Source organism: Cnephaeus nilssonii (genome assembly GCF_951640355.1).
Source record: "Cnephaeus nilssonii genome assembly, chromosome: 2".
In the NCBI taxonomy this organism is placed as follows: domain Eukaryota; kingdom Metazoa; phylum Chordata; class Mammalia; order Chiroptera; family Vespertilionidae; genus Cnephaeus; species Cnephaeus nilssonii.
Genome location: NC_137073.1, coordinates 24,777,216 through 24,799,901, shown reverse-complemented (window position 1 = coordinate 24,799,901; position 22,686 = coordinate 24,777,216). Strand labels below are relative to the sequence as shown.

General features: G+C 39.9%; 1 protein-coding gene across 2 annotated transcripts in view; it reads right to left on the bottom strand.

Moving 5' to 3' along the window:
- The window catches only part of MRTFB (myocardin related transcription factor B), a 210,559-nt gene that overhangs the window by 135,045 nt on the left and 52,828 nt on the right, over positions 1 to 22,686 (bottom strand). For both annotated transcript variants that reach the window (XR_013814782.1, XM_079794277.1), the window contains exon 3: positions 537 to 753. Coding sequence is in view for 1 of the 2 variants with exons in the window: in XM_079794277.1 (XP_079650403.1) it covers positions 537 to 690 (154 nt within the window). In the remaining variant the exon portion in view is untranslated. The remainder of the gene's footprint in view (positions 1 to 536; positions 754 to 22,686) is intronic.

Sequence of the window (22,686 nt, the reverse complement as noted above, 5' to 3'; positions counted from 1 at the left end):
AAATATTCATTCTGTATACAATGACGAGCCAGCCAAAGACTGAAAATATGGCCATATCTAATACTCATTAAAATAAAAATACTCAAATAAAACATTCTTATTTTCTTAGTGATCATTAAATAGTGCAAATTTTGCCAATTCTGAAATTAAGGTGCAACACATTGGAGATGGGGAAATTGGGAGGAGAACCTATATAATTCCACAAATCTATCTTCCCTAGAATCAGGACAGAAAGCTACTTTCCAATACCATTCTAGCATGAAATCTTCTGCTGGTGCTAAAATGGTTGCATTCAAAGCTCATTCCAAAGAGAATGCTGCTACTAAAGATAATGGGGAAATAATGGAAGAATTGGATGGAAATTGCCTGTTACCCAAAATGAGGAAGTACCCCTACGAGGTTCTCTCCTGTGTGACAAACTGCCAAATGTAACTGGCAACAACAACAACAACAAAATTACTACCAAAGAGAAATAAACTGGGCTCACAAAGTCTAAATCAAATCAAAGTCCCCACTGCACATGCTGAAGAACTCACCATTCTTCCTTTCGTTCAGAGGGGGTAAGTACTGACTGGACTGCAAGGAGAGTTCCTGGAATTCGTGGGCAACAGCTTCACTTTGAGGACTTGGAGCAAGATGGGCTAAAGGTCCCAATTCATCCTCAGGGTCTAGTGCCCCTGTGTGATCCATTGTGTTCCAGCCACTGGCAATGGGGAGTCCAAGACACCTCTTAAATGTGGTCTGTTGAAGAGACTGTCAAAATAAAGAATGCGTAAGTATGTGGCACATTTATTTTTCTTCAATTTGCACAAAAGTATTAAAATGGGACCCCTTAGTACTAGTTGTTTCACTGCTATGTGACAGTTGCCCTCTCTGGACCTCAGGTTCCTGTACAACACTCAGGAACAACATATTTCCCATCTAACAACTAGGTAAATAAAAGTTGCAAGTATTTTGTATGATATTTTGGACAGTATAAAGGAAAGTTATAGTTACTGGTGTCATTACTTAAAGATTTTAATGAATCCTAAAATGAGACAAAAGCTGATGAAAACAAAAAAGCAGTCTGGCTTGAAAATCTATCTTAACTGCCACAAATTAACCTGATTGACAGAGAAATCAATAACTGAAGCGCCAAAGGCACAATAAAAACCCTAAATATGTGACAGTGGCTTAGGAACTGAGCAGTGGGCAGCAAAAAAAAACTGTTACTGAAAGCTAGAAGGATGGCGGTCCATATCATTCAGTGGCAAAACATTTGATAAAACTGTTGCCTGCTTAGTAGCATTTCATACCACAGTTTGTTTATTCATTCATCTATAGGTGGACATTGAGTTTTTTACAGTTTTTACTTATCAGAAAATAAAGATGCTATGAACATTCCTATACAAGTATTTTTTTTCCATTGATTTTTTCTTTCTTTTTTTCTTTTTTTTTTAGAGAGAGTGGAAGGAAGGGGGAAAGACAGAGAGAGAAATATTGATGTGAGAGACACCTTGACTGGTTGCCTCCCGCACACACCCTGACCAGGGCCATGAATCGAGCTTGCAACCGAGGTATATGCCCTTGACTGAAATTGAACCCGGAACCCTTCAGTCCGAGGGCCGATGCACTATCTACTGAGCCAAAACGGCTAGGGCTCTTGTACAAGTATTTATATGGATACATGCTTTCACTTCTCTTAGGCAAGTATCTAGGAATGAAAGGGCTGAATCATATGGCAGCTGCATGTTCAGATTTTAAAGAAACTGACAAACTGTTTTTCGAAGTGGTTGTGCCATTTTGCACTCTTACCAGCAGTGAATGAGAGCTCCACTTGTTTCACTTTCTAACCAACACTTGATTATGATCAATCTTTTATTTTAGTTATTTTATTTTCATTTTTAAAATTAGATGGTTTATTTTCTTATCATTTTGAAAGTTCTTTATATATCCTGGACAAAAGTCCTTTATCAGGTATGTAATTTGCAAATATTTTCTCCAAGTCAATGCCTTATCTTACTATGCTCTTAATAGTGTTTTGTAAAGAACAGATGCTTTGAATTTGATGAAGTCCAATTTATCAATTTTTTTCTTTTATGAAACATGTTTTTAGTGTTGAAGCGAGGAAATCTTTGATTAACCCAAGGTCACAAAGACTACCTCATGTTTTGTTTTAGATATTTTATAGTTTCTGTTTTACATTTAAGTCTATGATCCACTTTGGGTTAATTTTTATATATGTTGTGAAATCTGAATCAAAGTTTTCTTTTTTGGCATAAAGACATCTGATTGTCTCAGCACCATTTGTTGAAAAGGTAATCTTTTCTTCACTAAACTGCCTTGGCACCTTTGTTGCAAGTCAACTGACCATGTATATGTGGATTGATTTCTTGACTCTATATTTAGAATTCCAAATAAAAATTATAACACTGTTATAATGATATATATGTAATACAGATTTGCTTTTGTTCCTCTATTTTTTTCTAATTTAACTCCTGGTTTGATTACTCGAATGTTCTTATATTTTAAAAGACTGTGTAAATTCATAGAATAACAATATCTTAACTGAAAGGTATCTTAGAACCAAGATCTAGTATAAGTGATTCTTAACCTTCCTCACAATATGATAATCATTTGAGAAAAAAAAAAATCCCTGATAGGGCAAGGGGGAGGATCTACAAAAATTTTGATACAATTGGTCTTGATAGAGTGATTCTAATGTATAGTCAGGTTGAGATTCATTAATCTAGTGGGGCCCCGCCCATTTTATAGAGAATAAGTCATCTGCCCAATGAGTGGGACGAGAAGTCAGTAGCAAACTATTACACCATGTGTGAAAAATAACAGAATATAAGTAGGTATGAAGTGCTATAGGAACCTAAGAATTAAATTCCTAATTTTATTTGGGTAAACTAGGAAAGTCTTGAAGGGTAAATAGAAGTTGGTAGGCACGGAAATTTTTCTCATCAAAGTATAGTGGTATGAATAGTTATCGCCTAACAGCAAAGGTTTGATGGGACCAGTGTAGAAAGGGCATGGCATGGGGTTGGGGGGTGCAGAAGACAAGCTGGTGTAGTAAATTAAAGCACAATTGTGAAGTAATATGGACTCTATATGATCAGATTGGTATTTTAGAAAGGTAATTCTGGCAGAGGTAGGTAACTAGTAAAATCTCTTGCTAAAATGCTGAAGGACTAAGTTAATATGGTAGAAATGCAGAATAGGAAATAAATTCCAATTAACATTTAAGAGGCAAAATATCAAGGCTTGATGACTGGCTAATTTGAAAGGTAAAGGAAAATAAAGAATTGAGAGTGGTGGAGGCTTTTAGATTTGGGTAGTTGTAAAAGCTGGAATGAGTAGTAGGGAAGATGAAAGTAAACTGAGAATCTACAGGACCCTTGGAGGGAGCTCTAAAAAAACGGGTGGCTAGAGATATAGAGATTTAATTTTTGGCAAGATACTTAACCTCTCAGGGACTCAGTTTCATAACTTAAAAAATGAAAATGACAAGTGAAAATAAGAAAAGGGTAGACTATTTACTACATTTCTACTAAGCTTGGCACTAAGCCTCATCTTTGCAATCCTTAATTTTTCCCTAATGACCTCTCTGTGGGTAGGTATTATTCTCATTTTACAGATGAGAAAACTAAGGCTTAGAAAAATGAAACAAATTTGAGAGATTAAATTTGAGATATCAAAGCCAGGATTCCCAACTTTAGAGACCATATTCTTTAACAATAACACAATATTTATGTGCCAAAAATGCCAATACGTTGAAGCAAATAATTGGGAGAGACAGAAAAATTTGGGGGAGGGGAGAATCGTGAGAAAGAGGAAGATAAAGCTGTGAAAAGATCCATTTATACAATTTTTTAACATCCACACTGAAGGCCCAGAGCATTAGGCACTGGGATGGGCACTGGGATGGGCATTGGGGTTCCAATGACAACTCAATCATATCCCTGTATCTCCTGGAGGTCAAGACCATGTCAATTAGGCAATTATAACCTAACATTAGTGCTTAACAGGAGTTAGTAGAACATGCTTGCTTCGTGGCAGATGAAGGAAACCCTCTCCTTGTTCCGCTTTAGAAAACCCTCACAGTGTAACTAACTGTAATTAATCTCCAGACCAGAAAAAAATGAAATCTAGTCACAGAAGTACTGAATATAAAAGAACATTTTTGACATCAGGTAAAAGTGTTTTAAATAAACAACTTCTAAGCAGGGTTTTTATTTGTAGCAGCTGGATTTTTATATATCACCATAAAATACAGAGCAAAAATGTTATAAGAATACCAAATTCTGAGAATACACTATATAGGAAAAGTTACATAACTGTTCTATGCTTGAAGTGGCAATTATAGTTCTAAAAATGCCAGTGAGATTATTTATTTTTTAACTTGTTTACTGTAGATTTGTTTCAAATGAACATAACATGGAACAAATTCCATACTTAACATCTTAAAAAATGATGCATTCTTAAGTACTACAACTAATACTTAAGTAAACACTATTTCTGAAATATTCATTGTGATCCATCCATAAATAAAAATTTGAATTAGCAAAATTTAAAACACATGTGGCTTTTAAATTGCCATATAAAAAGATATAAAGAACTAGAAAATTTTATTAGTTCTCCAAGTAAAATGACCCAAACCCAAGTCTTTTAACAGCTTGAACAATTGCATTTTCCAAGTTTACTAAAAATGAATGATTCTCAGAGAGTAAGAACTGACTGGAGAATTAATTTTAAGCTAAGATGATTCCCATATTTAGCAACTACTGGGTCAAAAAGAAACTCTAATTTTGAACCACAAATTAACATCTGATTTAAATGCTAAGAATATTTGTAAACATATTAAATGTAAACATATATATATATATAAAATGTTGATTTCAGAGAGGAAGGAAGAGGGGGAGAGAGATAGAAACATCAGTGACAAGAGAGAATCATTGATCGGCTGCCTCCTGCACACCCCGCACTGGGGATCGAGCCCGCAACCCAGGCATGTGCCCTTGACTGGAAGTGAAACCGGGAGCCTTCAGTCCGCAGGCCAATGCTCTACCCACTGAGCAAAACCAGCTAAGGCATAAATGTTTTATTTAACAGATAAAAAGTATACTGTACTCCAATTTCCCAATTGTGTAAGGCAGGGAATAAAGGAGGATGGGAAAAGAAAACAAAGACAGAAAGAGAGAAAGGAGAAGAGAAAGGCATACTAAAAAGAGGGAAATATGTTTTCTAACTCTTTACTCTTTTTGATATTAGGAATCACTAGAATGTAAACAAAGCTATTTTGCTAAATTCAAAAGTATTGCAAAATACATGAAAAAAAATCAAAGTTTAAATTATTGTGACTAGTTAAGTAGCGGAGGTGGGACCATGAGTCTCCTACCTTGTAATCCAGTTCTTTGGTTTCTAATTAACCAGAGGAGAAACCCTATTATCTGAGGCAACCATACCAGGTAGTTTGATGGTAAATCGAAAAAAAATTCAGTTAAAGAGGAGTCATTAAAAATGATACTCAATTCTGAAAAAATTTTCTTTCAAATTAGACTGCATAAATGTCCATTTGTTTGCCAGTCTTCCAATATAGGGTCATGATTTTCTCTTTCCAGATGTGTCAGGTCTTTGGCATAAACCATGACTATAAGTTCTAGTTTCCATTTCTTTAAAGTAGAACAAAAATTTAAAAGATTTTGAGCACAGAATGCATCAACATTTTTATAACTTTTTACCCAATATTTTTAGTTTCTCGCCTAGACTCAATTCAAAAGTATTAAGTAATATGCCTCTATGTTCCCAAATATTTAATGTTTTTTGCACTCTTATTTCATCAGTTTATATAATATTTAGTCAAACTACATAATTATGATTACTACAACTACTGGCATAAACAGATTTAGGAATAAACACAGCTGACTTTTGTTAGCATACAACTTAGTGAGAACAGATGCGTCACCAGACTTCAGTGTCATTTCCTAGCCATGACCATTCAGTATATCCTAAGACCGTGGTCGGCAAACTGTGGCTCGCGAGCCACATGCGGCTCTTTGGCCCCTTGAGTGTGGCTCTTCCACAAAATACCATGGCCTGGGTGAGTCTATTTTGAAGAAGTGACGTTAGAAGAAGTTTAAGTTTAAACAATTTGGCTCTCAAAAGAAATTTCAATCGTTGTACTGTTGATATTTGGCTCTGTTGACTAATGAGTTTGCCGACCACTGTCCTAAGACAAAGGGATTGGAGAGAGTGGTAATCCAACAAACTGGACAAGTGGAGGATAGATAAGAGAGGTTCTTCCACAAAGCATTTTAAAGATTTATGTTGATGCCAAGGACATCTCAATTAGAAATTTGGGTCTTTTTAAAGTTTTAAAGTTTTCTGGAATCTGTTAATACAAATTACTACTTAGATATTATTTCATTACTGTCTAACTTTATGCAAATGTTTAATATTGTACTCTAAAATAACAGTTCAGAGTACACACCAAATAAAAGTTCGCATTCAGAGTTTTGTAACAGCATTCTAGTACAACTATGAACACATTTCAAACACTATTAGTTCAATATGAAATAATCTATTCTCACTGTATCACAGTCCTTCAAAATACTTGTGAATGCTTCTCTGTATTAAACATAATGGTATCTATAATAATAAAAGTGAAATATGCAAATTGACCGAATGGCTGAATAGCAGAACGACCGTCCAGATGACCTTCCGGATGACGCCAGGGCTGCAAGGGCAGCCGGGACTGTGAAGGCCTACTCTTGCACAAATTTCATGCATTGGGCCTCTAGTATATGATAAAATAGCAATTTTAACCAACTGTGAAAATTGTATTAATTTTACTAGTATAACAGCTGTAGGTAAGAGTTTTCTGTTGATATAATTCACATGCCAAAAAATCATTTTAAATTGCACAATTCAATAATTTTTAGTATATTCACAAGATGTGCAACCATCACTGTCTAATTTCAGAACATTGGTTTCACATCTAAAAATAAATCCCATATGCATTAGTAGTCATTTCCTGTTCTCTCTACCCCAAGTTCCTGGCAACTACTAACCTATGGCTTTCATGTTCTAGATATTTTGTATCAATAGAACATACACAATGGATTTGCAGATTCTAGACACTTCATATCAATAGAATCATATAAAATGTGGCCTCTTTGTGTAACTCCTTTCACTTGACATGTTTTCAAGATTCATTCATGTTGTACCAGGTATCAGTATTCCCTTCATTTTTATGGCTGAATAATATTCCATTGTATGGATCTACTACAATTTGTTTATCCATTCTACAGTTAACAGACTTTGGATTAATTCTGCGTTTTGGCTACTGTGAATAATTTGCTATGAACATTCATTTACAACTTTTTGTGTAACATATGTTTTCAATTCTCTTGGGTATTTTCATAGGAGTGAAATAACTGGGTCACATAGTAACTTTATGCTTAATTGCCTGAGGAACTACCCAACTGTTGTCCACAGTGGCTGCATCATTTTGCATTCCTACCAGCAAAGTATAAGGGTTCCAATTTCTCTAAATCCTCCTTAAGGAAAAAAAAAAAAATCAAAGTTATCCTAGTGGCTATGAAGTAGTAGCTCATTGTGGTTTTGATGTACACTTCCCTAATGCCTAATGATGTTGAGCATCTTTTTCTGGCCATTTACATATCTTCTTTGGAAAAATGCCCATTTGAAAATTAGGTTATTTGGCCCTTGCAGGTGTGGCTCAGTTGGTTGCAGCGTTGTCCATACACCAAAAGATTGTGGGTTCAATTCCCGATCAGGGCACATACCTAGGTTGCAGGTTCAATCCCCGGTCCGGCCCGGGGGGTTACGGGAGGCAGCCGATCAATTTTCTCTCTCACATCTCTCTCTCCTCTCTCTCTCTCTCTCTCTCTCTCTCTCTCTCTCTCTCTCTCTCTCTTTCTCTATCTCTCTCTAACAAATGAATAAATAAATTAAATAAATAAATAATTAGGTCATTTGTCTTTTTATTGAGTTGGAATATTTTTCTGTGTATGTGTGATTCTTAATATTATTAGTTACTTGGGAAATGTACTTAAAACCACAATGAGATACCACTTTACACTCACCAGAATGGCTATAACAAAAAGACAGCCCTGGCTAGGTGGCTCATTTGGTAGGAGCGTCATCCTGTATACCAAAAGGTTGCAGGTTCAATTCATAGCCAGGGCAAGTAGGGCAGCCGATCAATGTTTCCCTCTCACATTGATGGTTCTCTCTCTCTCTCTTTCTCCTAACTTCCCTCCCTCTCTCTCTCTCTAAAATCAATTTAAAAAATACTTACTTATGTGCAAGGGAGCTCCCATAAGATTGTCAGTTGATTCCTTAACAGAAACTTTGCAAATCAAGAGAGATTGGCACAAAATATTAAAAATGATGAAAAGTAAGGACCTACAACCAAGATTATTCTACCTGGCAAGTGTATCATTTAGAATTGAAGAAGAGATATGTTCCAGAGAAGAAAAAGCCTAAAGGAGATCATCACCACTAAATTAGTATTACAACATGCTAGAGGGCTGGTCCATGAAATTCGTGCACAGGGAAAGGGAGTCCCTCAGCCCGACCTGCACCCTCTCACAATCCGGGACCATTGGCTCCTAACTGCTTGCCTGCCTGCCTGCCTGACTGCCTCTAGCCACTGCCTGCCTGCTTGATTGCCCCTAACCACTCGCCTGACTGCCTGATCACCCCTAACCGCTCACCTGCCTGCCAGATCGCCCCTAACCACTCTGCCTGCCTGCCTGATGACCCCTAACCACTCACCTGCCTGATCACCCCCAACTACTCGCCTGTCTGATTGCCCCCAACCACTCGCCTGCCTGCCTGATCGCCCCCAACCACTCACCTGCCTGCCTGATTGTCCCTAACCACTCTGCCTGCCTGTCTGATCACCCCTAACTGCTCACCTGCCTGCCTGATCACCCCTAACCATCTCTACCTCGGCCCTTGCCATGGCAGCTTCATCCAGAAGGATGTCCAGAAGGTCATTTGGCTGTCTGGTCTAATTAGTATATTATGTTTTTATTATCATAGATGTTAGAGGGACATCTTTAAAAAACAAAAGGTCAGAAATGCAAATAAGAAAATTAAATTTTCACTGACAAAGGCAAACACTTAATAAAGTCAATTGCCCTGGCTGGTTTAGCTCGGTAGATAGAGCATTGGCCTGCGGACTGAAGAGTCCCAGGTTCAATTCCTGTCAAGGGCACATGCCCAGATTATGGGCTTGATCCCCAGTAGGGGCCATGTAGTAGGCAGCCGATCAATGATTCTTTCTCATCATTGATGTTTCTATCTCTCTCTCCCGCTCCCTTCCTCTCTGAAATCAATAAAAATATATTTTTAAAAAATCAATTATTCAACCAATTATAAAGCTAGTATAAAAGTTAAAAGACAAAGGTAGAAAGATCATGTGTAATTACAACAATAAATTAAGGGATAGCCACAAACACACATATAAAAGAAGTAAACAATAATGAAAAAAAAATATGGAGGGAGGAAAAATTGTAGTGACTTGAGAATGTCTTCTAATTTAAGTGACCATTAACTTAAAACAGACTGCTATAAACATAACTTGGTATATATGAAGCACGTAGTAACCACAAAATTAAAAAACTGCAATATATAAAGAGAAAGGAATCCAAACACAATACTACTGAAGTCATCAACATAAAAGAGGAGAACAAGAGTATAACAAAGGAACAGAGAAGAAATACAAAAAGAATCAGAAAACAATAAAATAGCAGTAACTACTTGCCTATCAATAATTATCTTAGCCCTGCTGATGTGGCTAATTATTATTATTATTTTAAATGTAAATGGACTAGATGCTTTAACCTGAAGACCTAGGATGGTTGAATGAATTTAAAAAAAAAAACACACACAAAAAAAAAACAAGACCTGTGCATATGCTGCCTACAAGAGACCCATTTCAGATCAAAATACACACACAGACTGAATATAAAGGGAAGGAAAAAGATATTTTATGCAAATAAAAACCAAAAAAGGCTGGGGCAGCAATACTTATATCAGACAAAGACTTTAAAACAGTGGCTGTAACAAGAGACAAAGAGGTTATTTCAAAATGATAAATGGATCAATCCAAAAAGAGGATATAAATCTTGTAAACATTGAAGCACCCAATGTAGGAGCACCTGAATATATAAAGCCAATATTAACCCTTTGCACTTGCTTGCTTTTTTCTCGATTCCTTTATTCTAATGCTAACCGTGTTGAGTCACACTCGACATCCGAGTGCAAAAGGTTAATAGATATAAAGGTAGAGACAGAAAGATACAATAATAGGGGACTTTAACACCACATTGACATCAATGGATAGATAATACAGACAGAAAATCAACAAGGAAACAGCCTTAAATGACACATTATCCTATCCTATATAATAAAAGGCTAATATGCAAATCGACCAAACAGCGAAACGACCAGTCGCTAACATACACTGACCACCAGGGGGCAGATGCTCAACGCAGGAGCTTCCCCCTGGTGGTCAGTACGCTCCCACAGGGGGAGGGCCTCTCAGCCAGAAGCTGGGCTCACGGCTGGCAAGCGCAGCAGCAATGGTGGGAGCCTCTCCCGCCTCCGCAACAGCGCTAAGGATGTCCAACTGACGGCTTAGGCCTGCTCCCTGCGAGAAGGTGCAGGCCGGGCTGAGGGGACCCTCCCCCCCCCCCCCCCCCACAAGCTGGTTCTTTGAAAAGATAAACAAAATTGAACTATGTGTGACTGGGATAATGTGATGGACTGGTTTCTGGCAGAGGTGAGGGTGAATTTTATTTTTTAATTTAGAGGATGTTTATTAAAGCTGGGGACAGTGAAACAAGGAAGGGCCTAGGACAGTGATGGACAACCTTTTGAGCTTGGTGTGTCAAACTTCGCCAAAAAACTGAGCATAACTCGGGTAGTGTGTCACTTTGAGGAAAAAACATTATTTCGCAAATGTTTCATCCTCAGGAGCAGCAAATGTTTCATCCTCGGCATGCGGCCGCCTCAGCGGCTGCGTGTCATCGGAAATGGCTACGCGTGTCAGTGCTGACACGCGTGTCATAGGTTCGCCATCACTGGCCTAGGATAACAGGAGAGGAAGTAGGTAGAGAAACGAGCCTAGGCTGGGCAACTCTGGCTCATTAAGAAGTCAGAGAAAAGAGGGCGTTGGGGAGAGGTTCAGGGTGTTTGTCCAGGATGAACTGCTACTGTCCATTGCTGCCCTGGTTGCAAGCCTTATGGGGTCCCTTAGAGTTTAGGAGATGCAGGCCTGTGGGGGAAGGAGAGGGGAGTGGGAGGGGAAAGGTGCAGATGTGCTCCTGGGAGGAAGAACATGCTGAGACTGAATTTTAGTACTGTTTTATTATTACCTCTGAACAAATGATTGTATTAATTATGTGTAAATAGGAAACAAATAAAAAAGATCTTTTTGAATATTTGATCCATTCTCCAATTTATATAGTCTCTCTCAGCTTTTTGTCAGTTGAAATTTGCCCTTTATATATATTCACTAGAGGTCCGATGCATGAAATTCATGCAAGGGGCTTGGCCTCCCCCGCTGCCGCCACGGCCGCCTCTGCCTCGGCCCCCGCCTCCGTAGCTTCGTCCGGAAGGATGTCCGGTCTAATTAGCATATTACACTTTTATTATTATAGATCTTAGTCAATGACTAAAATATTTAACTGAACAGAACTTGACAAAACCTTCTAAACTAATAAAAATCTTTCCTATCGATGTTAATCCATCCTCACTATCCCAACTTCAGAAGTTACAAGAAGCACAACTAAGGGCAAGTCATTTAACCTTCCTAAGCCTCTTTGTAAAATGGGTAGAAATAATATTTCCCTTGTGGGGTGCCAATGAAATGAGACAAAGATATCAAGTGCTTGGAATCATGCTTGGCACTAAGAAAGCATTCAGTAATTGCTCATGGGCTTCACTTTCAGTTATGTTGTTTCCTGGCTGATGTACTCACCTAACTGTCATAACATTTAGCCCATATTTCATGAGAGACCTTGTCACATGACCTGTGGTGCTGGAAGCTTTCTCCTTTGTTTGTCAGCCTGCCTGGGTTCAAATTCCAGCTCTGAAATTTTCTAGTTGGTGGGCAAACCACTTAAACTTTCAAAGCTGCAGAATCTTTTTTTTAAAATGGGGGTGACAAAGGTACTTAACTTCACAGGATTAAAGGGAGCATTGAAGAAATATTAGATGTGAGGTGCACAGTAGAGTTTTTGGGCACATAGAAAGTAGTCAATAAATGTTAGCAATTAGTGTTATTATTTTGTCAATGACATTCCTGGTTCTCTATTATGTGAAATAACATAAAAAGTATTTCAATTATTAATCTAAATTTTGATTTTAAAAAAACAAACCAAAAATCCTCATGCTAAACCTCATTTCTAGTTTGCCTTGACTTTCTAATTATACTTCAAACTTCCAAATTTAAAAAAAGTTTATTCTTACCAATTGTTCTGACACACACACAGAAATATTCTGATGAATAAATGATCATAGGGTTTAAAAAATTTTCCTAACACAGGCATAATACAGGCTAGCTCTGAAAGAAGCAGAGGGTGAAATCAATATTAATATACTAGAAGCCCGGTGCACAAAATTCGTGCACGGCAGGGGGTTGTCCCTCAGCCCAGCCTGTACCCTCTCCAATCTGAAACTCCTGGAGGGATGTCCGACTGCCCGTTTAGGCCCGATCCCACCAGGATCGGGCCTAAACGGGCAGTCGGACATCCCTCTCACAATCCAGGACTGCTGGCTCCCAACTGCTCACCTGCCTGCCTTCCTGATTGCTCCTAACCGCTTCTGCCTGCCAGCCTGATCACCCCCTAACCACTCTGCTGCCAGCCTGGTTGATGCTTAACTGCTCCCTTGCCAGCCTGTTTGCCCCCAACTTCCCTCCTCTGCCAGCCTGGTCACCCCTAACTGCCCTCTCCTGCAGGGTTGATCACCTCCAACTGCTCTCCCTTGCAAGCCTGGTCCCTCTCAACTGCCCTCCCTTGCAGGCCGGGTGCCTCCCAACTGCCCTCTCCTGCTGGCCATCTTGTGGTGGCCATCTTGTGACCACATGGGGGCAGGATCTTTGACCACATGGGGGCAGCTATATTGTGTGTTGCAGTGATGATCAATCTGTATATTACTCTCTTATTAGATAGGATAGAGGCCTGGTGCACGGGTGGGGGCCAGCTGGTTTGCCCTGAAGGGTGTCACAGATAAGGGTGGGGATTCCCTTGGGGTGTGGGGCGGCCTGAGCGAGGGGGCTGTGGTGGTTTGCAGGCCGGCCACGCCCCCTGGCAACCCAAGGGGAAGCCCTGGTATCTGGAATTTATTTTCCTTCTACAATTGAAACTTTGTAGCCTGAAGCGGAGGCAAGCCTGGGGCTCCGGCAGCCATTTCTGTGGCAGTTAATTCACCTTCTACAATTGAAACTTTGTAGCCTTAAGTGGGTGGGCCCGGCCAGGGTGTGCAGAAAGCTTTGCTTCCCCTGTTGCTGCCGGCAACCCTGGCCTGCTCTCTCAAGCTCCATTCTGCCGCCATTTGTTTGAATTTGTTTACCTTCTATAATTGAAACTTTGTAGCTTGAGTGGAGGCTTAGGCCTGCAACGGCTATGGGAAGCTTGGCTTACTCTGTTACCTGGGAAACCTTGCTCTCTGTGGCTGTAGCCATCTTGGATTGGGGTTAATTTGCATACTCACCCTGATTGGCTGGTGGGCGTGGCTTGGCTGGTGGGCGTGGATTATGTAGCGGAGTGATGGTTAATTTGCATATTACCATTTTATTAGAGAGGATTTTATTGTTTTGTCTAATATTTAGGATTTAATATGCTTTGGACTTCCAGATATCTGACAATATAATATGGCTATAGGTATAAACTAAAGTTTTCTGCAAGAAAATAACAACTCATTTTTAAAGAGAGGATACTGTTCCTATAGTCACTTAAAACTAAGTACACAAATTAATCTCAGCAGAGTACAAGAATTTCCCAAAGTGGTATGGGTGGTTTTTCTTAGTAGAATCAGTAAAATAAAAGCTCTCCATATACTTTTTATTCCTTATAACATTGCTATCTCTTTAGTTTTTTCTTAACCTTTTGCACTCGGATGTCGAGTGTGACTCGACACGGTTAGCATTAGAATAACGGAATCGAGAAAAAAGCAAGCGAGTGCAAAGGGTAAAAGTATCCAGGGACATTCAGGAGTTTGAATTTGGTCCTTGAAAGTAATTATTTAAGGGAAGGACTACAATTTCTGTGCTGGAAATGACTAAACTAATGAAGGGGAAAGCAGATCAGATGTGTGTTCCGCAAGCCCTTTGTTTTCCAAGCAGCATTATTTTAATTATTTCCTATAAATACATCATTGTCCTTAAGAAAAATATTTTTCAGATAAACACAAAAATCTTTAATCATCACTTGGAACACCACTTGGAAATGACCTCAGCATATTATAAACTTTAAAAACAGATTTAGCGTATGAAAGCCCATTTGCTAAATAAGAAAAGCAACTATTACATGGAATTTCATTAAACAAGTTATTTTAGAAAGACATAAGGGTCTTTATCAGATGAGTGGCAACAGAATATTTTTAGAAAATTCTGGGAGATGTGGCAAAAAAATTGTCTACTCGACAGAACTGAGGTGTTAGCTAGAGAGTGATTCCGCTGACCCTCACCCACCCCTACTGCTACCAGAAACTTCTCTGAGGCTTCCCCGCCAAGCTGCCTCCTTTGGTGGACATGACCATTCTCTTTGCTAGGCCAGAATTACAATTAAACCTTGGGAAGGAATTAAGATTTCCTTCCAAATCTAAGAGAGATCAGAGAGACCTGGAGCCCCAAGTATTTTTCCCAAATGGAATTCTGACCATGAAGCAAAGATGGAGGGGGTGGACAGAGGGTGAGCCTGCTGCTGCCTTTACAAACACCCTTGCCAAGATGGCCACAAGAAAGGTAGATGCAATTGCACTTGGCCAACCTGAGATAGACAGCAATGGCAGACACTCATGTCAATAAAGCATTCTAGTTTCTTTCTCCTTAGCACACTGCACTGTTAAAGACTTGCAACCTTAATATGGTCCTTGAAGCTATAGGTAAGTGACTCTAGAGGGGTCTTTATTTGAAGTGCTAAGTGAATTCCAACAGGTACCCAAGTACAAAACAAAAGGCAGATTTCATAGTTTTGAACAAACTTATCCCATGTACAACAACAAAGTATTCAAAGAGCACACAGGAAAAATTATAACAGGAAAAACTGTAGTAGCTAAAAATATACATACATTTACGGAGGAAAAAAATGAAAACAATCTATTGCCTATCAGGTTAAATAAGTACTGGTACATTCATTCCACTGAAATTATCCTATAATTGAAAACAAAAACAAAAACTTGGATAGATCTATATGTACCGAAAAAGGAAAATGTCCATGATATGTAACTAAGCAGAAAAACCTGCCTACTGAACAGAATGGATTATGTGTGTATATAACACATACATAGAGAGAGCAAGAGAAAGAATGAGGCAGGTAAGGACAGCAGCAGGTAGGCTGGCAGATGAGAGTAGGCAGGGAGAGTATGTGCAAGGCAGGCTAAAAGCTAAAGAAACAGAGAGAAGGTGAGAGGAAAACAGACAGATAGGAGAGATAGGTAGGACACAGAGAGAAAGAAGAAATGGGGATGAGGCAGCAGACAGAGACCAAGAGATACACAAGGACAGACACAGAAAGGTACACTCCGAAATGGCTGTCACTCTGAATGTCCTGTACAATAGCCACTAGCCACGTGTGTCTGTTTAAATTAAAATTAATTAAAATTAAATACCATTTAAAATTCCGTTCTGCCATCGCACTGGTCACCTTTCAAGTGCTCCATAGCCACATGTGGTTAATGGCTACTGTATTGGCAGCGCAAAACATTTCCATCACTGCAGAAAGTTCTGCTGGGTAGTGCTGTTTTATACCCTTTGGTATTGTGTAAACTTTTTGTACTTTATAGTTTGCAAAGAGAATAAAGACATTTTCAATTTGAAAAACATAGTTTTTGTTTTACTCTTCCTCCCCATTCTGCATCTCTTTTAACAGTTCTTTTTCAAACATCACAGAAGCACCAGAGGGCTTAATGACCTGTATATTGCCAATTTTCTCTAAGTTATTTGATTCTTACTAACTCAGTTCTACTTAATAAGAGTTCAAATGCCACCAAAACAAGGAAGATGACATACATTTGGAGCATCGTGACATCGCTCTTGTTCTCTAAAATCAAAGAAAGGTCATGTTACTCATTCTTAGTAGGAGCAAGCACAGTTGATAGAAACTCCCTGCAGTTTAGACAAACATTTTAAATTGAACCTTTTCTTCAAAAGAATAATAGCATTTAAAAATAGCATTCATTTTTTATGACTCAATTCAGTGCAAAGTAGGGGGAGTAACACTAAAGTGTGTGTGTGGTTTTTTTTAAAGTGCCACATTAACTAAAAAAAGAAAATGGCAATTTTCAAATGAAGGCTGTAACACCAAAGCAATGAATGGGGTTCTAAAGGCTTTCTCAGGTGATACAAGTCTGAAGCATCTGGTGAGGTTTCAAGAGGGTAAATAACATTTTAAGGAAAAGTAACAGAAAGTTCTCCAGAAAAAACACCATAAAGCATATATACAAGTTTGTAGGGAATGCACAAATACTAACATTTTGAGACTCTTAGTCCCCTTGGGGAAAAAACCATTGGTTGGTGTTAAAAGATCACAGCCCAGTCCCTACTGCTATTCCCACCAGCATCCAGGAACCCACTGGGCCCCATAGGCACACACATTTAATCTGTATCCTCAAAGTTCTGCTTAAAACCCTACACAATATCATGTCCATCTATTTTCCTAATGCAACCACCCAGTATTCTATCACCAGAAACTAAGTTCCAACCATAACCATCTATTAAAGGTTTTTACCACAGGGCCATACATAATACAGTATATAAATCTATAAAGCCCCAGTAAGTAAGACAGTGTAGAAGTGACACAAGAATATATTACAGACCAATGTAGCAGAACCTGTACATACTGAGCAATCCCACTGAATACAAGTCTAAACGGCATACAAATTAGTGAGGGAAAAGATGGACTATGCATCAGACGGGCTGGCTTGTGCAACTAGTTTGTTCACATGGAAAACTATTCCCTATCTTATACCCACACACAGAAATAAATTCCATGTGGATTTGACTTATGCTGAAGAGCAGAGCAAACTTTTAGAAAAAATAAATATGGTAGAATCTCTTTATAACCTCAAAGTACACAGTAGTAAGATTTATTAAACAAGATGCAAAAAGCACCAACCATAAACAAGCAGACTTAACAAATATGACTTAATTAAAAAGTAAAACTTGAACACAACAAAGCACATAAAGTGGAAAGAAAAGCTACTGGGAGAACATATTTAAAATTTTAAATATCAACAAAAGATAAATAAAATAACCAGAACATATCTATATATATAAAAAGCCAGCGACCGGAACGCTGTAACGACCGGAACAACCAGTCACTATGATGCCCACTGCGGTCATCAAACCAGCCCAATCAGTGGGGTGGGGCTGGCCAGACAACCCCCCCGCATGGCCCTTCCCCCAGCTGGCCCCATGCCTGTGGGCTCCAACCACCCCGATTGGCCCGCAGCCCCTCCCCCTGGCCAGCTCTGCCCCTGATTGCCTCCCCTACCCCAATAAGGGGCGGGGCCAGCTGGCCAACCTCCTGCAGCCCCTCCCCCTGGAAGCCCCCCGCCCCAATGGGCCTTCACCACCCTGATTGGCCCACAACTCCTCCCCCCAGCCGGTCCCACCCCTGATCGCTCCCCGCTACCCCAATAGGCAGCAGGACTGGCTGGCCAACCTCCTGCAGCCCCTCCTCCCCGCCAGGCCCCACCCCAGATTGGCCCCCCCAGGGGTAGGGCCAGCTGGCCAACTGCCTGCGGCCCCTCCTCATGGCCAGCTCCACCCCTAATCGACCCCCCCCACTCCAATCAGGGGCAAGGCTGGCTGGCCAACCACCCATGGCCCCTTCCCCAGGCTCCTGGCCACTGATTGCCCCCTCACGCCATTCTGGGGTGGGGGCCACTGATTGCCCCCTCACGCCATTCTGGGGTGGGGCTGGCCGGCCCACCAACCACAGCCCTGCCCCATGGCTGGCACCACCCCCAATCAACCCCCACCACCCCAATTGGCCCGTGGCCCCTCCCCCCAGCCAGCTCTGCCCCCAATCGGCCCCCCAACACCAATCGGGGTGGAGCCGGCTGGCCCACTATGCACAGCCCCTCCCCACGGCTGCCCCCCCAAACCAGGGGCAGGGCCTGCCGGCCAATCGCTTGCAGCCCTTCCCCCCAGCCAGCCCAGCCCTGATCGAGCCCCAATTGGGAAGGGCCGGCTGGCAAACCTCCAGTTACCTCCTCCTCCCGACAGGCTCGGCCCAGATCCACCTTGATTGGGGCCGGGCCAGCTAAACCCCACCTGTGCACGAATTCGTGCACTGGGCCTCTAGTAAAGACATAAAAATATATAGAAGGGGGAAATCTAATAGAAAATCGTAAGAAATACAAATCATAACAAAAGAAGAAACTGAAATAGCCAAATAAACATTAGAAATGATGCTCAAATACACCAGAAATCAAGAAAATATATTTTAAATTAGCAAAAATTTGAAAGTCTGACAATACCAAGACTTGGCAAGGATATGGAGCAATAGGAACTCCCAGATAGTGATGTTAGACACTGAAATTTGTACAATTCTTCTGAAGGATGCACATACCTATGTACAAGCAATTCTACCTCTAGATCCAAACTCTGGAGAAGCTATTAACCATTCACAAGAAGAACATGTGCCACATGTTCATAGCAACATATTTAATAGCAAAGCATGGAAATGTCCAAAAATTTCACTGACAGAATGAATAAACTACACAATATAATCCTAGAATACCATAAAGCAAAACTTAAGGAATTACTGCTACACATATCTACATCGATATATTTTATAGAGAATGTTAAAATGAAAAAGCAAGTTGCAGAATATACACACATATGATACCATACTGTACAAAGTTTGGGATCCTCAAACTAAACACACAGCTTATAAATATACATGCATATAATGTAAGTAGAAAGCCATACAAGGGAATGATGCTTCAGGATGATGCTTCTGTAGAAGGAAAATGGAAAATGGCATCTGGGAGAGGTTCACAGGCAGCACCAACTATCTGTGCAATATTTTTAATACAACTTTAAGTTTTTGATGTAAAGCAAAAAATACACAATGTTAAGATTTAACTATTCTGTATAGAGGTTATATTATTCTATTTTTCTGTGTTCGTGAAATATTTCAAAGTATGAAGCAACTTGCATTTTAAAGAATAGGAAAAGCAACAGAGACTGAAATTTACCAAGTGGTTGCCTCCTGATATTGAGCCTTTGGCTATGAGTAGTTTTTACTTATATTTTTCCTAATATTCTATATTTTCTAATTTTTTTCTTTCATAAAGTCAACCCAGATACTTCTAGCCCAATTTATTCTCCCATTTTACTTCCAAATTCAACACTGTACTTTCTTGTTTGTTTGGTGGAGAACTTGGCAAGGAAGTATGCACTGTTTCCTCCACTCGAACATGGGTTCTTGGAGGTCATACCACATGCATTCTCGTTTTTATATAAATTATGTATTGAATGCCTACGAAGTGCCAGTTACTATGCCACCAGCTAGAGAAACATAAATGAACAAAACATGCATTTCCCTTCCTCCTCAGAGTTTAGTCTCAATGAATATATTAAATAAACATAGGAAAAACTATATAATTAAAATTGTAAAAATGCTATGAAGGAAAAGAATAGGTGTTATAGGACAACACAGTAGAAAGGCCTAATATAACTTCAATGGAATAGGAGAAATAGAAATATGCCAGGAAGGGAAGGTTGAAGGGCACTGTGGACAGAGACAAAACCCACCAGAGTCTTTGTCATTGGGCCAAAGCACCTCGAGGGCAGAGACTGCTTCTGATTTATATCTGTACGTGTTACTTACATAGTGCTTAACAAATGCTTCCTGGTTGATTCTAAGGCAGTCTCTGAGCAATCAGGAAATTCTGTGCCTGCAGCTCTAGGGCAGGAAAGCAGTCCTTGGGGGATGGCACCAGAGGCAAAAGTAGTCATTTAGAGGCAGAACGGAATGTGAGCCCATTGTGTGTGGTAGCTCAGCCCCTCAAAAAGCACTTGCTATATATTCTCTTATACCCACCTCATGAGAGAGCTAATCTACCTCTCTCTCCATCTGTCCATCTATCCATCCCCTTCCTGTTCAGTACCTTCATCCCCACATTATTCAACAATTTAATTCAATACATTTAAGGGGACCCATGTGTGTCAAGCTAGGGATATGAAGACCCACACAGCATAGCTTTGCCTCAAATAACTTTCTGTCTAGACCAGTGGATCTCAACTAGGGGTAATTGTGTCCCCTGGGGACATTTGACAATGTCTGGAAACATTTTTGGTTGTCATAATGGGGTAGGGGAGGGTGTACTAGTGGCATCCAGTAGGTAGAGTCCAGGGATGCTGATAAACATCCTACAATGATGCTTACAATGACGCCCCCCCCCCACCCAAGAAAGATTTATCTGGCCCCAAATGTCAATAATGCCAAAGTAGAGAAACCTAGTATAAGTTATTTAGAACCATGCCTAGAATTGACTCCCAAAAGCAGGGCGAGTATTAGAGGTCAAGGACCAGAGGCAAACAGGTCAAGTGTCAGAGGACAGTATTAAACATCAGGTCACCAGGTAAGCATATAAAAAATGTCCATAGTGCCCAAATTGAGAAACCTTCTCTAAAGAATTAGTGGCATAATCACATCACAATATAGCCGGAGTATAAGTTATTGACCAAATACAAAGGTGGGGCATCTAGTTTAGAACTGGGGTGAAAAAGCTTCCTTAGAAGTGACATCTAATTCAAACCCCCCAAAATAGAAAAGATAGAAAAGGATGTAAGGATGGAGGAAGGATAAAGGGTCTATTCCAGACAGAAGGAACAGCTAGCAGGCAAGTAGGACTATGAAATGAAAGATATGTTCTTACAATGGAAAAGTAGGGAAAGGCTATTGAAGAACTGAGAGGCAAACAACCCAGATCATAACGCGCTTGTACCATAGGTTAAGAAATGTGGACTTTATCTTTTGGGCAATATAAGCCACTGAGTGTATGTACACAGACAAGTGTCATGACCAAAACTTGTTTTAGGACATTCACTCTGGAGAATGGACTGCTAAGGAACTGAACAGGAGGACACTCTGCAATCCAGGTGACAGCAGTGGCCTGACCTAATGATGGTTCTGAGGATGAAGGGAGACATTCAAGAGATGCTTCAACAGTCAGCATTCCACCAAGATGTGTGCCTACCATGGTCCTCTGCCTAGTAATTCCAAAGGCCCCAAACTTCCAAACTTAAACGTTTCTTTATAATTCATCAGTGGCCCAACCCAACTAGAGTTATGTGGCAGCAAAACCAGAACCTGAACGGACTTGAGGCTATTTATAGTACATTTATCATATTTTGTGTGAATATTTCAAGGTACAAGTATTAATGTTTGATTATAGGTGCCATGAGATAGACATGGGCCCTCAAGGTTATGGATTGTATTACAGGGGCACACAAACATGAAGCATATAATTACAATAAGGTATAAAAGTTATGATGGGAAAGCACAATGATGACTAAATACAGCAGAGAGATCGAATGTCACAGGAAGGAAAGAATCTAGAAATATCTCTCTGAGAAAGTGATATTGAAACTGAGACCTAAAGGATAATTAGAAACTATGGATCTGAAGGGACTAGAAAGAAAGAAATTGAACTGAAGCAAAGCAGAACAGGGGAAAACCAGAGAATAGGAGGAAATAATGGTTGAAAGAAAGCTGAGGGTGGGAAGCTCAGAGCCAGTGGAATCATGGTGGAATGCAGCTTCAAGTGTAGCCTGGAAAGGCGTTATTACCCGGAAGAAACCCTAATGGAAACTGGACCACACTTTCTGATGTTTTGGAAGGTGCTTTGCATCTAAAAATAAAATAAATCTAGGGAGTGGAGTTTAAAACACTTAAACATTTATTTTGTGGGTTATTTGGGCTGGGGGGAAATAACCCTTCTGTGCAATAAAGCACACCTAAAATGCACTGCAAATGGACAAAATGGGCAATTGTATACTGAAGCACTTAGAACACTTACAATGAGTTTGAATAATAATTTAGGTCATCAGCAATATGCTGTCAACTTTGTAAAGCACTATGGTCTGGCAGGGTGTTTTAAAATAATAAATTGACCAGAAACATAATTGAGATACTCAGATGTCAATTGGAAAGATTTTGGCGACATTAAAGTTTCCAACCACAAATATATCAGTATAAATCATACCCTCTATTTTGAACTTATGACAGCTTCAAAAGCAAATGCTAGTATTCTACCCCAAATATCTGAAGGATCTAGCCATCAACAGTAACTATTTTAATTGGTGAATACTTATTATCCCACACCACAATATTAGACTTTTAAAAACCAGTGTTAGGGCTGGCTGGCATGTCTCAGTGGTTGAGTGTCAACCTATGAACCAGGAGGTGACGGTTCAATTCCCGG